General features: G+C 41.1%; 1 protein-coding gene across 1 annotated transcript in view; it reads left to right on the top strand.

The window, feature by feature from the left end:
* LOC140204935 (serine/arginine-rich splicing factor 3-like) overlaps positions 1-11,218 on the top strand; it is a 37,713-nt gene extending 26,495 nt beyond the window's left edge. The window contains exons 4-5 of the mRNA XM_072271917.1: positions 3,254-3,340; positions 7,606-11,218. Coding sequence (XP_072128018.1) covers positions 3,254-3,340; positions 7,606-7,633 — 115 coding nt within the window. The 3' untranslated portion in view covers positions 7,634-11,218. The remainder of the gene's footprint in view (positions 1-3,253; positions 3,341-7,605) is intronic.
* Positions 11,219-17,258: the final 6,040 nt, after the last annotated feature.

The raw sequence follows: 17,258 nt of genomic DNA, 5'->3' as shown, positions 1-17,258 counted from the left end.
GATGTCTGATTGGTAAAACTGCAGATGATGGTGGTATCTCTGTTGTCCCTTTTCTCCGTATTCCCCTTGGTGGTAGAGATTGATGTGGTCATTTGCTGTTGGAATAAGTTTGGTGAATAAAATGGTTGGTGTACACTGCAGACGCTAGAGAGAATGGATGGGATGCTGGTCAAATAGTAGTTCTGAATGTTGTCAGGCTCCACTCATCTGAGCAAATTCCATTGATTTGTAATTTGTGTAACATGCAGTACTGTGCAAACGTTTTAACATATATAGATTGCAAGAAAGTTTGTGAGCCCTTTGCAATTACCTCGTTTTCTGCATTAATTACTCATAAAATGTGGTCTGATCTTCATCTAAGTCACAATAATACACAAACAATTGTGCTTTTCATGTCTTTATTGAGCACATCGTTTAATCATTCACAATCCAGACTGGAAAAGTATGTGAACCCTTCTATTTAATAACTGGTAGAACCTCCTTTAGCAGCAATAACCTCCCTCAGATATTTCCTGTAGCTGTTGATCAGACTTGCACAACAGCGAGGAGGAATTTTAGACCATTCCTCCATGCAAAACTTTCAATTCATCAAGATTTTTGGAATACCTTGCGTGAACAGCCCTCTTTAGGACATGCCACAGCATCTCAATTGGGTTAAAGTTTGGGCTCTGACTTGGCCATTCCAAAATGAAAATTTTCTTTTTTAACCATTCTGTTGTTGATTTACTCTTGTGTTTTGGATCATTATCTTGTTGCATCACCCAACTTCTATTAAGATTCAGCTGTCGGACTGCTAACATTCTTCTGGGAAATGTCTTGATACAATTTTGAATTTATTGTTTCCTCAACAAATACAAGCTGCCCAGGCCCTGAGGCAGCAAAGCAGCCCCAAGCCATGGTGCTCCTACCATGCTTCACAGTTGGGATGAGGTTTTGGTGTTGGTGTACAGTGCTCTTTTTCCTCCAAACATAGCAGTGTGCATATCTGCCAAAAAGTTTTTAACTTTTGTCTTATCTGTCCACAGAACATTCAGGTGTTCTTTTGCAAACTTGAGAAGTGCAGCAATTTTTTTTTCCTGTTTTGAAGAGCAGTCATTTCCTTAGTGGTGTCCTTCCATGAACACCATTCCTGTTCAGTGTTTTCCTTATAGTGGACGCATGAATAGACTTCAGTAAGTTAAAGAGATCTCTGCAGGTTTTTTGTTGTTACTGCTGTGTTTTTCACCTCCTTCAGCATTACACTGATCTTTGCAGGATGCCCACTCCTAGGGAGAGTAGGAACAGTACTGAATTTCCTCCATTTGTGGACAATTTCTCTAACTCTGGAATGATGAATAGTCAGGTCTTTAGAAGTACTTTTGTAACCCTTTCCAGCTTGCATCTCTACAATTCTTCTTCAAGGCATGGTGCACATAAATAGATTTTTCTTGAGAAGCGCAGGCTCAGTCAGCAACCTGACTGTGTGTCTTTTTTATAGGGCAGGGCATCTCTACAATCCACACCTCCAATCTCATCTTATTTCCAAATAGCCGTTGTAGAAGGCATTACCCTAGGATTGTGATTGTTTAAATGGTGTACTCAGTATTGATGAGAAGTAGTACAATTGTTTGTATATTATTAGTTTGGGCAGATTGTGTTTGTCTATTATTGTGACTTAGATGAAGATCAGACCACATTTTATGAGTAATGCAGAAAACCAGCTGATCGCAAAGGGTTCACAAACTTTTTCTTGCAACTGTATATTGCTAGAATGCCTAAAACTTTGTGCAGTACTGTAGTAAATTTGTGTATTACACTGTACTGTTGTCACAAATGAAAACAAATTTCATGACATATGTGAGTGATGATAAACCTGATTCTGATAAGGGTCTCTATTGTGAACTTGAGTGGGAAGGGGGCAGGGAGAGGGGAATCATGGTTGGGAAAAGGGGATGCACGAGGGGAGGGAGCAGGAAGCACCAGAGAGATTCTGTAATGAACAATAAACCAGTTGTTTGGAATCAAATGGCCTTGTCTGGTGTCTCAGGGCTGGGTGGGTCTGCACCTGCTCTGCCCCTCACCCCTGACACTCCCCTGTACCACCTGTCCAACATGCCTCCTGCCATTCCCAACATGCTTTGCTCCCGCCAAATTTACAAGCTCACTGTCTTCTCCACGTTGACAGTACTGTATGTAGTGGAAAGAGCTGTCTTAAGGTAAAACAATTGTCTTGGCATACTCGGTCTGACCTGTTACTGATAACGGTTTGTTTAGTTGAGTTTCTGGTCAGAGGTGATTACCGAAGATTTGGTTTATGAGTTGGTGACAGGCTTCCCGAGCAGACTTGAGAGGATATTAGACTCTCCGTATTGATGGTGGTGCCATGGATATCACTTTGGTAGTTCAATGTTAACGAAGAGGTGCTGTGATTAAAGATCTGTTACATGGCTCAGTTGTTAGTTAGCATTTTCCGCATTTGCCCTGCAACTCGCAGTAAAGTACCCTTTTCCATCCGAGATAAAGAACATACATAGGTGATTAGAGGGAGATGAAGGGGGAGAGATTTAATGGCTCTTGCTGCATAGATGTAATAATTGGTATTGGAACTCTGTGCCACCCTTGCAGTTACAGAGAGTGTGGACTTCAGAAGTAAGTTCAGGATTAACACAACTTATAATAATTTATTAGCTCCCCTCAGGTGGTTACTGCCTCTTCAAGGTCCGATTGACTACACTGCACTCTGGTCTTTGGTATTGCAGATAAAGAGGAAGGCAGTCAGGATTCGTATTCCTCTAAGAAAATTAAAGAATGCATTTGAAATTTTGCTAGATGGTGATGGTGCTCTTTTCTGGAGTAAATTTTGATTAAATATTTAAGATTTTAAAATGGTAGCCTCACCACTATTAACTGGGTTTATCAGATAGTTAAGCTGAAATGCTCAAATCTTTATCGTGGGGAACATTTCCTACCTCATAGTTTTAAAAGGGGTTTACCTACTTGTATATTTTGTGCATTGGGGTAGCATGTTCATTTTTTTTGAAAGTTGCCAGATTGTGCATATGTTCACAGACTAATTAAGAAAGTGCACTAGCATCATTTAGTGAAAATAAAAGGTTGCTGTGTAGTTGTGGTTTGCATTAAACTGGCTTGAGATTTTCATTTTTATGGTGTCTTCCCCTCTCACATTTGATAGATCCCTGTAGTGGATTTTGTAATGCCTGAATACAGTTGGCTCACGTGTTCTTTTGCTCCTGTTTCACTTGGTTCACCACAGGTCTCGGTCCAGGGAGAATAGGCGTCGTGAGCGTTCAATTTCAAGGGAAAGACGTGAGCCATCCAGATCTTTCTCCAGGTCACACAGGTTGGTAGTCATTAAAGGCCCTTCAGCCCATCTACTTGTACTGTACTGATTCTGCCTAGTCCAATCAATCTGCATCTGGACCATATCCCTCCCCTCCATGTACTTATCCAAATTTCTCAAGTATTGTAATCAAACCTGAATCCAGCACTTTTGCTAACAACTCATTCCACACTCTCAGTAGCATTAGAAGTTCCTGCTTGCTTACCCTTTAAATAGTTCATCTTTCACCCTTAACTTATGACTTCTAGTTCTATTCTCGCCTAACTTCAGTGGAAAAAGCATGTACGTATTTACCGTGTCTACATCCCTCATAATTTTTGTAAATCTCAATTAAATTTCCCTTCATTCTTCTGTACTCCAGAGAATAAAGTCGTAAACTGTTCAAACTTTCCCTATAACTCAGTCCTCAAGTCCTGGCAATATCCTTGTAAATTTTCTCTGTAGTCTTTCAATCTTAGTGTTGAAGTTCTTGATGGAATTTTCTTCTGCATGTGTTCTATTGCTGTATTGAGATTGTAAGAATCTTTTTAGTTAGATTCTTGCAATGTGCTGGATTTATTAAATCTGTCAGGGGCGGCATGGTAGTATAGTGATTAGTGTAACCCTTTACAGTGCCAACTATAAAATTGGGGTTCAATTCCCACAGCTGTCTGTAAGGAATTTGTATGTTTTCCCTGTGACTGTGGGTTTCCTCCCACTTTCCAAACACAGGATTAGTAAGTAATGGCAGGCTGTTTTTGTGCTGGAAACATGGTGACACTTGTGTTGGTCGTTGATGTAAACTAGTGGTCACCAACCTTTTTAAGCCCAAGATCCCCTACCTCGACCTCCGTGAAAGGCAAGATCTACCTAATAAATCGTTTAGAGAAAAAACAGCTCAGATTGTACTTCCAGTTTGAGGCCTTTTATTTGGGCGAATTGTATTTGAATTACACAAAATACTTTTTATCAAACTTTCAAATTAATTCAAAAAGAAAACACTAACTAGCATAGCCATAGCTGTCTTTCTTTAAGAATATTACAATACTTCACACCTTTAATTCTAAGTTTCATTATTTGATTTTATTTCAACATGAAAAATAAATGAATAAAAATTGACTGTTGCACTCAATGTGATAACTGGGGCTGAATACTTTCTGCTAGTTCCCTGAAATTTGGCTCATAGCTACAGACAGCCAGTCTGAGACAGTCTGTGAGGTGTAGGGTTGCCAACTGTCCTGTATTTCCCCCGCTAAGATAGAGCGTTCCTATGAAACCTTTCGTACCAAAATGCTTTATGCCGAAAAAGCAACTGCCATTAATTTATATGGAAAAAATTTTTGAGCGTTCCCAAACCCAAAAAAATAACCTACCAAATCATACCAAATAACACATAAAACCTAAAATAACACTAACATATAGTAAAAGCAGGAATGATATGATAAATACACAGCCTATGTAAAGTAGAAATAATGAAAACTAAGCAAAAACGGATTGGTGGGGTAAAGAAAAGAAATCGGCACGTACGCGCCCGTGCAAGGCTTCATGGTCATGGTAGTCTTTCTCGGGGTAAACACAAATGTCCCGGATTTGACTGCTACTTTTGTCCCTTATTTGGGAGTGAGAGAGTTGGCAACCCTAGTGAGATGTCTGTCAGTAAGTCAGCTCCTGTACTTAGGTTTAATAATTTTCATTTGTGAAAATGCAGTTTCAAATAGATAAGTTGACCCGTTGTAGGCACTGACTTTTAGTGGTATAAAACCACGCGCACACTGCGCACTGCTGGGGCCCCATCAGTAGTAATTGCCACCAGTTTATGAATGGGGATGTCATTTTCGCGGACATATTTTTTTAAACTCATTGTAAATATCCTCACCTCTCATTCTTTCCTTTAATTGCAAAAGAGTGAGGAAGTCCTCCATTGTTGTAAAATCCTAGAAAGCCATTCTGACAAATACAACATGCTGAGCTGTTTGCATTACATCCAGGGATTCATCGAACTGTAGTGAAAAATTACTCACAGAGTGACAAGTGGATCCACGTCCTCTGACAGTGATTCTACCCTCCTTGTCACTGTTGCAGGGCCAAGCGGTATGTTATGTATTGCGGTTGTGATGCCGTTTTTGTTTTTAAAGTCATTAAAAACATTCTCTGCGGTAATGACCATTGCTTCCTTGAATAAATCACCATCTGTAAAAGGCTTCTTGTGTTTAGCGAAAAGATGACTTACACGAAATGATGCTTCAATAGCAACCTTATTTTAAGCAGCATGTTTTGTGGAAAACGATTGCTGGGCCTTCAACCCTGATTTCAGCTCAACTTTCCAGGCATGAATTGCGCTTTTTGGGGGGTAGATGTCTTTAAATTTCTGGTGGTTGGTGGTGTGGTGCCGCTCCAGATTCCCTCTTTTAGTCAGTGCTTGTGTTTGGTGGCACAACATACATACACACTTGTCTTTCACCAAGGTAAACAGAAATTCCGCTTCCCATTCTGGATGGAATTTGTACATTTTTGCCTTCTTTCGTGGAGCTTTCGCCACGCTATCAGGATATCACGAGTGATTGCCGACTGCATCGCCTCTGATCTGGGCCGACATTTATGTGCCAGGCAGCACCTAATTAATTAGCTTGTTTATTTCGGCTATTTTTTCTTAAAGATGTGCTGTGTGCCTCCCGACTACTGCTGCACCCCTGCATGCTTCGCGGCCCGGAGGTTGGGGACACTGCCGAATACTGATGTTTGCGACAGTCTGTACTCTTACCTAATCTGATTGGTCACTTTGATGGAGCACAAGCTACGCTAAAAACGCGGTGCATGCGGGGGGAAACTACACACATGCGCACTCGGCAGAAAGAACGGAACTCAACCCCTGCAACCCAGAAACAATCTCTCTTTACAAACAGCTTTTTAGCAAAAATATTGCTATATTACCATTATCCTAGTTAGTATTACTTTTATAATGCTCACGTAACAGTACTTGTGAATTTATTTTTGATTTTTCTTCGGGATCTACTGGGAAGGTCTCAAAGATCGACCGGTCGATCATGACCCCTAATGTAAACAATGCATTTCTCTGTATTTTTCTATATAATTAAAAAAAACTCACGTCCAACAAAATGTTGAGTAGAAGAATTTGTCAGTGAGGTAGCTATAGAATATGTTGTTATACAAGAAAATGCAGGCTGATGCAGTCCTTTGCCATGTATCTGATTATAAGCAAAATTTGTTAAAAATCAGACAACAGAGCACTAAACAACCGGGGAGTTGTGTTTGGGGAAGAATATTATTACTGTTTTCGAACTGGTGGCAGTTTGGAATTGTCCCTGACCATTGATTTGATAATTACTGAGCAGTTTGCTACTGATATGTGGTAAACAGCATGCAGGGGGACTGTCACCACAAGCAGATAAATGCATGCCGTTGAGCAACTTGTGACTTGTGTGTAATTAAAAACAATTAATGAATGGTGGGGAGGACAGAGAAAATTAAGAGTTTAGTTCTAGTGCACAGCATGACGATTATGAGATTCCTTTTGCAGAGAGAAGCCATATACACCAGCTTGTCCTATTTGCTGATGATAGTTTGGGAATCTTCCAAGTGCACAGTGAATGTAGCAGTAGGTGGTGGCGTTGGGGGGGAGGGGTTACCAGCCTTCATTTTATGAATTGGTTTGATAATTTAGTCATTAAGTTTAGAGACTTTGATTTCTGCAGCAGTGTAGGTGAGAACCTCAAAAGATTTCTTTGGCGACTGTCTTCCTTGGCGTTTCTATTTATGGTCACGTAGCCTGCAACATAATGGCATAAACACAGATATTATCCCCCTTCACCTTCCCTCTTCTGTTTGCACTCTGGCTCGCCTCTTATCTCTTCCCCTCATCTGCCTGTCGCCTCCCCTCCTTCCCTTTCTTCCTTCTATCAGATTCCTCCTTCAGCCCCCTACTTTTTCCTGATCACCTTCCAGTTTCTCACTTCATTCCTCTCTCTCTTCCACCCTCCCCTCCCCCATGAAGTTTGTTACACTTAAGGCCTCATTAATCATCCAAGGCCAGAAATTTCTTAATGGGGGTGAAAATTTTCTTAAGCTATTTTCCCACATCTTCCTTTTCATGCCATACTGTTTATTTATATGTTTATGTAGTTATGTATAGTTTTTCATAAATTCTATTGTTTCTTTATTTTCCTGTAAATACCTCAAATTACAAGAAAATGAATCTATGGTGACAGGTACAACTTTGATAATAAGCAATATGATTTTGACTTTGACTTTATTTTCCTTCCCTGCAGTCGTTCCCGATCTGTTGAGAGGAAGTAAGATCTCTTGGTGGAGATGGCCTCTTCTCCACCCTGGCCTCTGGGAGATGAAGAACATCTACAATGCTCCTTTGATTCTACATCTGGTGACGATTTAAAAGCAGCAGGGTGGGATTGGGAGAGGAGGCTCTTCTTTCTTTTATTCTGGTTTGAAGGATGAGCTTTAACCAGCTCACTTTTTTTTTGGAACTTTTTTTAAAAACAAAAAAACTTGTGTCATGCAAAATATATAAAATTTCATACTAATTATTGAAGAAGGGGGTCAGACCAATAGTAGAGCAGTAACAAGACATCTATTGTCAATCACTTGTAATTGTTTTTGCTTTTGTTACCCAACGATGTCAAATGTTATTCATTAAATCCCTTGAAGTGATTTTTTAAAAGTTTCTCTTGCAATGAAAAGTTACTGTGTCTGAAAAAGGGCTGTTTTCACCGAGATGTACATACTGTTAATAAACTGCACCCCATGGTGTCTGACCTCAGTTCCCTTTATAGATGCTGTGAGTGAGGAATTGGGGGGGCATTTAGAGGTGAGCAGGAATGGGGGTACAGTTCAGAGGAGAGCAAGAATGGAGGTTCTGCTTTTGTCAGGTTGGTCTTTGTATTGAACTGCGTGGATAAGAAGGTTGTTTGTAACAGTGAGTCAGATCTGGTGTTGGGGAAGGGAACATCTTGTAAACAATGGTTTAAGCAGCTCTAGCGACAGTGGCCTTAACTCACTGATGCACAGCTAGTCGATTTTGATTAATGGGCCCATGGCTGAAACATGATGGGAACCACCTATTGTTTCTTTAACATTAAGGCGCCCAGACTGTGTTGGTAAATATTCATCCCTGTAACAGAGGAACCCTGTAAATGCTGCTGATTCAAAATTAGATGAAACATTGTACTGTAACAAAGTGCATTACAATAAATGACCCAGAGTGTGGGGGGGCTTGTCCATTTGGCTGGCACCCAATGGCCCAGGGGTGGGAGCTAATAGCCAACGGCCCGTAGGGAAAGCTTGTCCACCTAGCTGAGACCCAGTGGCCTGGGGTGGCGGGGAGGTGGTGCAGGTGCTTGTGCTTATCTACCTAGCTGACAGCTAACAGAAATGTACTTCGGCTTTTCTTTATTTTGAAGGATTCATTCACCTTTGCGGCAAAACATTCCTATGAAATATGACATGATTTAGGGTGTGGAATAGATTGTGTGCAGTGCACCTCTGTCTTGAAGCTTTTTTTTCTTGTGGCTAATTTTTTTGTGAAAAGCATTGATTGTGCACAATTCCCCGCTTGAGTTGTTGCTGCTAGCTCTTGTAGTGTATACCTTGTGTTGTTGATGTAAGTGATGGCCCATAGAGGTTTACCCCAAAGGGCTGGCAACAAGCCTACAGCCAAATTTCCCTGAGCGCATCTGCATCTCTGACCTTGTCACTCTGAAGAAATACTTCACTTCGGGTATTGCAGCCAGTTAAGCCCATTTTGTCTTCAAGGAAGTGTTCACTGTTGCATTTTTTTGAAGGCACTGTGGACAGTGCTCTGGCAAAGTATCCGATCATCGTTCAACTACTGCTGACTCAGGCCGAGTGTACCTTACCCTGTACAGTCGAATTTGATTTCAATCATCTTTGCTTGTAGTGACTATTCTGTTGCAAGCAAACAGTCTGCATTTGAACTCCTGCTTGCTGTATCTTTCCTAACTGGTAATATCTTTATGCTTGTATGGGAATCGATGCTTGCAAGGGAAGACCTCCAGTGCAAAAAATCATAACCCTTAGTGCACAATTACATTTATTAACTAAATAAATGCAATCCTGCACCATGGGATATGATTTTTAAATAAATATGGGAGATTTGGTGTTGCATTATTTCCACAGGACATCTGAACCACCTATTCTTCATTGGTAATGGAGGTGAGAAACATTCTTGCTAATATAACGTTCTTGGTGACAGAGCCCCCACAAATTATTGTTGCTCTCTGGCAAACAGATTTAGGTATTATAGGACATCACCTTTCTAACTAGCATCTCCAATGTTCTTGTGTTAATGTTCAAAAATGCTGAGTGAAGTGATTCGTCAAGGTGTCTGATGTGAGATAAAAGGGGTGTGGAAGTCACAATCTTGTTACTGTAACTAATGTGCTAGTTAGTTCTATTGCCAGGAGCTGATGTGTCTAATTACCAGCTAATTCTCCAGATGAATGAGAATTCCATTGATTTTCCCCTTTGGTCCAGCAGATGGTCTGTTTCATGTGGGAATATTCCTGGAGCTATATCTGACAAAGTAATAAAATGGCAATATTTTTCTCCCTACTTGTTAGTCCAAATAGATGTCAATTCTGTCATGGGATATATTTCTGTTGGAGTTACTTAAGGAATGGCAGCTGCACTTGTATTCGAGGATTAATCCCAAAACTTTGCTGATGTTGCAAAGTCACAATCAATCTACTATTCCTCAGTAACCTAACTCCAGCCAATAAGAATTTAAGAATAGCAGCAAGTATTAATAAAAGTTGTTGGCTTCTCAGTGATGGGGACTGGTCACTAATAGTGACCAGGCATAAGACTAGAGAATTCTATCTTTCCTGATACAAGGACTAATAACTCTTACGGGCTTTGCTAATATTACCCATCAGAGACAGCTAGAAATCCACCCTGATCCTTTGGAGCTTTTTATTGAGCATTCAGAACCAGCTACACCTGCCATTCTGTTGTTTAATTTGGATTTCCAGTGCCACATTTTGCTGATTTAGTCATAAGATCCGCAGCCTATTCTAAAGGTTCTCTCACACACTGTGAAATGCCTACATTCCTGTGTAGTTTGCTTCACAAAAGCTACCAAAGGCCATTCTGTAGCTCCAAAGACACCGCTGTGCAATGGTTTAATATTTTCATGTAGACAGGATCTTAATAATGGGGTCTAAAAAGGATTGTTTACTTTTATGATTTCTTGGTGGGAAAATGGCATTTCTACAGCACTGTTGAAAGACTGTTTGGCACTACAGTGGAGCAGATTTGGTTCAAAAATGATTAATTGGGATGGAGTTCCGCTTGCAAGTGTAGTGCTACTTGTTTGCAGGCTTGCTTATCTAAGTACTTTTACAAAGAGCAGTGTTTGTCATGCTGTTTATTGTTGCAATGTATTTAAAGCACGCTCTATGAGAACTTAGAGGTTTCTGTTATACATGTTGCAAATTCCCAGTTAATAATGTATTTCAGACCTGTAAACTACACCTTTAACCTTGTTCTGAGAAGTTTTGAATATATCCAGGTGAATGTTTGCAAATCTTTTACTGTTGGACCAGTTGTACAGTTAATCTGAATCTCTTCATTAAGTTACTGCATTTTAATGCTCCTGCAAAGTTAACGACCCCTTGTGTGTGACATTAGTGCTAAGAAAATGATTTCAGATTGTCTAACTGAGAAAATGGTGTGGCATCCACAGCCAAACCCTTTTGAAGTCACTGTGGATAGCTGCAGTCACACTGTCAGGAACTGACTTTTTTTAAGAAAAGACTTGATACTAGCTGGATTGATGTTTTGATTGTACTTTCTTTTGTTCTGTGTTTTTTGTCAGATTTCAATATAAAAGTTATTACAATCACATTTGTTTGAAATGGCATTGTTCTTTAGGGGCCAGTTACGCTTAACATTTTCATTCCAATGTTGTGCTGCCCAATCAGGAGATCCTGGGTTTGATCATCTGGAGTCGTACATTAAAGAGCAGAGAAACAGGCCCTTTAGACCAACTAGTCTATATTGTCCATGACTGATATCCCTCAATAGCAGGGGTTCCCAACTTTTTTTTTTATATGCCATGGTGCCTTAAGATTAACCATGGGTCCATGGACCCCAGGTTAGGAATTACTGCCCTGGAGCTTTCCTGTATGTACCCATCCAAGAGTCTCTTGCCTCAACCACTTCCTCTGGCTGCTTGTTCCATAAACAGGCCACCCTCAGATTTTTTTATATATCTTTCCTCTCCCCTTAATGCCACTAGTAGCTAGCATAATGCTATTATAGCAACATAGTTTGAACGTTGTCCCCATGACGACATGAGTTCCCTCTGAGTGCTCCGGATAGCTGCCAGATTCCAGAGACATCAGGGTTAGTGAATTGTGGGCATGCAGTGTTACCGACAGAAGCCTGGCGACACTTGCAGGCAGCCCAGTACAACCCCTGCTGATTTGATCTGACGCGAATGACACTTTTCACTGTTTTGGTGTACCTCTGACAAATAAAGGTAATCTTTTGTTCTCAATTTGCATTCCCTTTGGAAAGAAGTGTGCATTCACCCTGTGTCCTTCGTGATTTTATAGGGTGGGTTCGATTTTAAAAAGTAGGGTACTTTTACCTCAGGAACAGCTGTAACACGCAGTGGGGGGAAAACGAGAAAGAGATGGTGATCAATGGTTCCATTTAATATCTGTGAAAATACAGTATACAACCTGGAATTCTTACTCTTTGCAGGCATCCACAAAACAGAAGAAAATAAAACCCACAGAATGAATGACAGACAAAAAAAACGTTAGAACCCCCCAGATCCCTCTCCTCTTCACACACAAGCAGCAGCAAAGCATCAACTCTTCCTCCCCCCACCACTTGTTGCAGCAGAAAACATCAGCCCCCCCCCAACCACCATTCAAGCAATAGCAAAGCCCCAAACAGACCATGATCTAGAGTCCATCAAAAACCACTGTTCATCTTAACAGTTTGACATGCCACAGGCGCTGTCACACTAACAAGGGAGAGTTAGCACTTCTGCCACAGCACAAGGGAGACCAACAGCTCACTGTTTTGATGTTAGTCTGCAGTGTCGCTTATCTCGACAGCAGTGTACACTGTTGTCTCAATGGCTTCATGTAGATAATTCTCACTATTGTTACTAGTTAATACCAATAACTAGAATGAAACTGGACAAGATCCTGACTAAGATGGTGATGAACAGAATGTGATGATCATGATGGGCAACGAGGGATGAGGCGGCTGTAGTGGCTGATGAACACTGGTGAGATCTGTTCTGATGTGAAGTGGTTAGATGAATCAATAAATGATCTCAATAAAAGCCTGTGTGGTACTGCAGCACACTGACAGACGATCTGGAGTATTTCCTTATGTTCTGGAACAGGGCTTTAACCCGCTTTTGACTTGAGAAGAGGTTTGCAAATGATCACATGACTTGCTGCATACCTGTCCTGCAGACATGGCAAAAAGCGTCCCATCTTCTAACAAATGGAAGAAAATTAATGTAGAATTCTTCCGAGACGATTTCAAAGGATGGATTGGAAGTGGCTATAGTTTCAGTTCTCAAGTTCAAAGTAAATTTAGCAAAGTATGCGCATATCACCAGATACTATAACGAGATTCATTTTTTTGCAGGCATGCACAATAAACAAAGAAGTACAATAGAATTAATGACAAGCTATACACAAAGACTAACAAGCCACCCTTGTGCAAAAGATGACACTGCAAATGCAAAAATAATAAATACTGAGAAGGAGTTGCAGAGTCTTAAAAGTTACCTGATGAGTGGGTAATATGCGATGTGGGAATTACTGGTGAATGCTTGGTGTTCATTTCTAAGTTCCTGGTAATCAGGAGATAATGAAGTTGTGCAATTTATTATCTCTGCACGGGTGGAATCTCTGTGAGCAAATAGCCCCAGCAATTCCCACTGGCATAGCGACTGAGCATTAACACATTTGGTGTTTTGCATTTGCGGTACAAAGTGTTTGCAGTGCATTTTATCAACGATTAAGGGTCAGATTTATTTATCGTATGTACATGGGAACAGTTGAAATATGTCATTTGTGTTAACAGTGCCTCGGTAGTGTAGCGGTTAGCATAATGCTATCCTTGCTCAGAGTTCAAGGTTCAATTCAGTATCCTCTAAGAAAGTTTGTGTCTTCTTCCCATGAGTGAGGGTTTCCTTCAAGTGCTCCAGTTTTCTCCCATGTTCCAAAGACATTTCAGTTAGTAGGTTAATTGGTAATTATAAATTGTCCTGTGATTAGGCTAGTGTTAAACTGGTGGGTTGCTGAGTGGTGTATCTCTAAATAAATACATTTTTAAAAAATACACAACCTAAGGATGCGCTGGGGTAGTCTGCAAGTGTCCCCACACATTCCAGCACCAACCAATGAATACTTAAAAGCTATGAAGAACCTTGTCAGACCACTTCCTCCTTTGCTGCGATAGGCGTCAACAAGAAGATCTCAAACAAAAGAAAATCTGCAGATGCTGGAAATCCAAAGCAACACACACAAAATGCTGGAGGATCTCAGCAGGCCAGTCATCAGCTACGGAAAAAATGTGAACAGTCGATCTTTCAGACTGAGACCATTTGGAGGACCCCCTTATTTAATAAATGGCCATCCCCAGGACAGTGCTGTAGTGGTTAGCATAATGCTTGGCAGCACCAGCAGAGCAGCAATGGCTGGAATTTCTGCTACAAGTGAGGGAAGTGCAAGGCAGATATATTCCAAATAAGAAATTTTCAAAGGGAAGGACACTACCGTGGCTGACAAGTGAAATCCGAGCCAAAATAAAAGCAAAAGAGAGGGCATACAAGGAAGATAGAGGATTGGGAAGCTTCTAAAATCTGGCAGAAGGAAACTAAGAAGGTCATTAGGAAAGAAAAAATTAATTATGAGGGGAGGCTGGTGACTAATATCAAAGAAGATACTAAAAGCTATTAAGGGTAAAAGAGAGTCGAGGGTATATAAAGGACCAATACAAAATAACACTGGAGGTTTTGTAATGAGAGATACAGAGATGGCAGAGGAACTGAATGCGTATTTTGCATCAGTCTTCACAGTGGAAGACGTCCGCAGTATACCAGACATTCAAGAGTGTTGGAAGTGAAGTGTGTGCAGTGAAAATTACGACTGAGAAGGTGCCCAGGAAGCTTAATGGTCTGAGGGTGGATAAATTTCCTGGACCTGATGGAATGCACCTTTGGGTTCTGAAGGAAGTAGCTGGGGAGATTGTAGAGGCATTAATAATGATCTTTCAAGAATCGATAGATTCTGGCATTGTACGGCATAACTAGAAAATTACAAATGTTACTCCACTATTTAAGAAGGATGGGAGGCAGCAGAAAGGAAACTATAGATCAGTGGTTGGGAAGTTGTAGGAATCGATTGTTAGGGATGAGATTACGGAGTACCTGGAGGCACATGACAAGATAGGTCAAAGCCAGCACGGTTCCCTGAAAGGAAAATCCTGCCTGACAAACCTACTGTGATTCTTTGAGGAAATTACAAGCAGGGTAGACAAAGGAGATGCAGTAGACATGGTGTACTTCAATTTTCAGAAGGCCTTTGACAGGGTGCCATACATGAGGCTGCTTAGCAAGATAAGAGCCCATGGAATTACAGGAAAGTTACTGCATGGGTGGAGCATTGGCTAGTCAGCAGAAAACAGTGGGAATAAAGGGACCCTATTCTGGCTGGCTGCTGGTTCCACAGGGGTTGGTGCTGGGACCACTGCTTTTTACAATGTACGTCAATGATTTAAGACTGTGGTATTAATGGATTTGTGACTAAATTTACTGATAATACAAAGATAGGTGGAGAAGCAGGTAGTGTTGAGGAAACAGAGCCTGCAGAGAGACTTAGGTAGTTTAGGGGAATGGTCAAAGAAGTGGCAAATGAGATACAACATTGGAAAGTGTATGGTTATGCACCTTGGTGGAAGAAATAAACAGGCACAGTATTATTTAGATGGGGAGAGAATTTAAAATGCAGAGATGCAAAGGGACTTGGGAGTCCTTGTGCAAGATACCCTAAAGGTTAACCTCCAGGATGAGTCGGTTGTGAAGAAGGCAAATGCAATGTTGGCATTCATTTCTGGAAGTACATAATAGAAGAGCAGGGATGTGATGTTCAGGCTCTATAAGGCACTTGTGAGACCACACTTGGAATAATGGAATATTGGTCCTGACGAAGGGTCTCGGCCTGAAACGTCGACTGTACCTCTTCCTATAGGTGCTGCCTGGCCTGCTGCATTCACCAGCAACTTTTATGTGTGTTGCTTGAAATTCCAGCATCTGCAGATTTCCTCGTGTTTGCGTTGGAATATAGTGTGCAGTTTTGGGCTCCTTATTTTAGAAAGAATATACTGACATTGGAGAGGGTTCAGAGAGGATTCCCAAGAATGATTCCTGGAATGAAAAGGTTACTGTATGAGGAATGTCTGGCAGCTCTTGGGCTGTATTCCTTGGAGTTCAGGAGAATGAGGGGGGATCTCATAGAAACATTCTGAATGGTAAAAGGCCTGAACAGATTAGATATGGCAAAGTTATTTCCCATGGTAGGGGATTCTAGGATAAGAGGGCACAACTTCGGGATTGAAGGACGTCCTTTTAGAATTGAGATGTGAATAAATTACTTTAGTCAGAGGGTGGTAAATCTGGAATTTGTTGCCATGAGCAGCTGTGGAGGCCAAGTCATTGGGTGCATTTAAGGCAGAGATAGATAGGTTTTTGATTAGCCAAGGCATCAAAGGGCTAAGGCAGTGGAGTGGGGATGGAAGAATTGAATCAGCCCATGATTGAATGGCGGAGCAGACTTGATGGACTGAATGGCCTACTTCTGGTCCTATATGTTATGGTCTTAAGATCAGGGTTCAATTCACGTTCTTGTCTAAGGAGTTTGTGTGTTTTTTCTCCCACATTCCAGACATACAGCTTAGGGTTAGTAAACTGTACACGTTCTGTTGGCGCCAGAAACATGCCGACACTTGCATTAGTGTGTTGGTCATCGACACAAATGATGTATTTCACTGTATGTTTTGATGTGCATGACAAATAAAGCCAATCTTTTTTATCTTTGCAGCTATTTGATCCACAACCAAAAAAACATTGAATTACTTGTGTATAACAGAGCAAGGATCCAGTCATTCCTAACAGTTCTAGTCACTTTTGTAAATGTGCAGACACTGGATAAAAGAATATACTTTGCTTACATTTTCTGAAGACCTTTCACATAAACACACGGAAATGAGAGGTAGAACATCTGGACCCTGAAACCTGCCCAAATTCAATATGAATTTGATCCACAGCAGGCCTCAACTCCTCTTTTGTGTCAGATCTGCATGGTGCTCAATCACCCAGTCTTTCAAAAACGTGTCTACCTTCACTTTAAATATACTCATGACATAGCCTTAAACATAATAGATTCTAGAAATGCAGAACATCACACAAAATGCTGGAGGAACTCAGCAGATGAGGCAGTATCTATGGAGAGATTTAAACAGTCCATGTTTTGGGCTGAGTCACTTCATCAAGACTGGAAAAAGAGACAGAAGCTGGTGGAGACAGGAAGGAGCAAGTGATAGGTGAGACCGGGTGAGGGTGGAAGTGGGTGGGTGGGTGGGGGAGAGAGGGTGACATGAGAAGTTGTAAGGTGCTAGGTAGAAGAGGTAACGGGTTGAAGAAGGAATCTAAAAAGGGAGGACAGTGGACTGTGGGAGAAAGAGGAGGGAACCAGAGGGATGTGATAGGTGAAGAGAAGAAAGAGAGTGGGAGCCAGAATGGGAAATGGAAGTGGGGGGGGGAAGGAATCCAAAGTTTGAGAAACCCTAATGCCATCAAGTTGGAGGCTACCCAGACAGAATATGAGGTGTCCCCTCCAGAAATGTTTCA

This window comes from Mobula birostris, chromosome 11 (assembly GCF_030028105.1).
Source record: "Mobula birostris isolate sMobBir1 chromosome 11, sMobBir1.hap1, whole genome shotgun sequence".
NCBI lineage: Eukaryota > Metazoa > Chordata > Chondrichthyes > Myliobatiformes > Myliobatidae > Mobula > Mobula birostris.
This window is presented reverse-complemented; position numbering and strand designations above follow the sequence as displayed.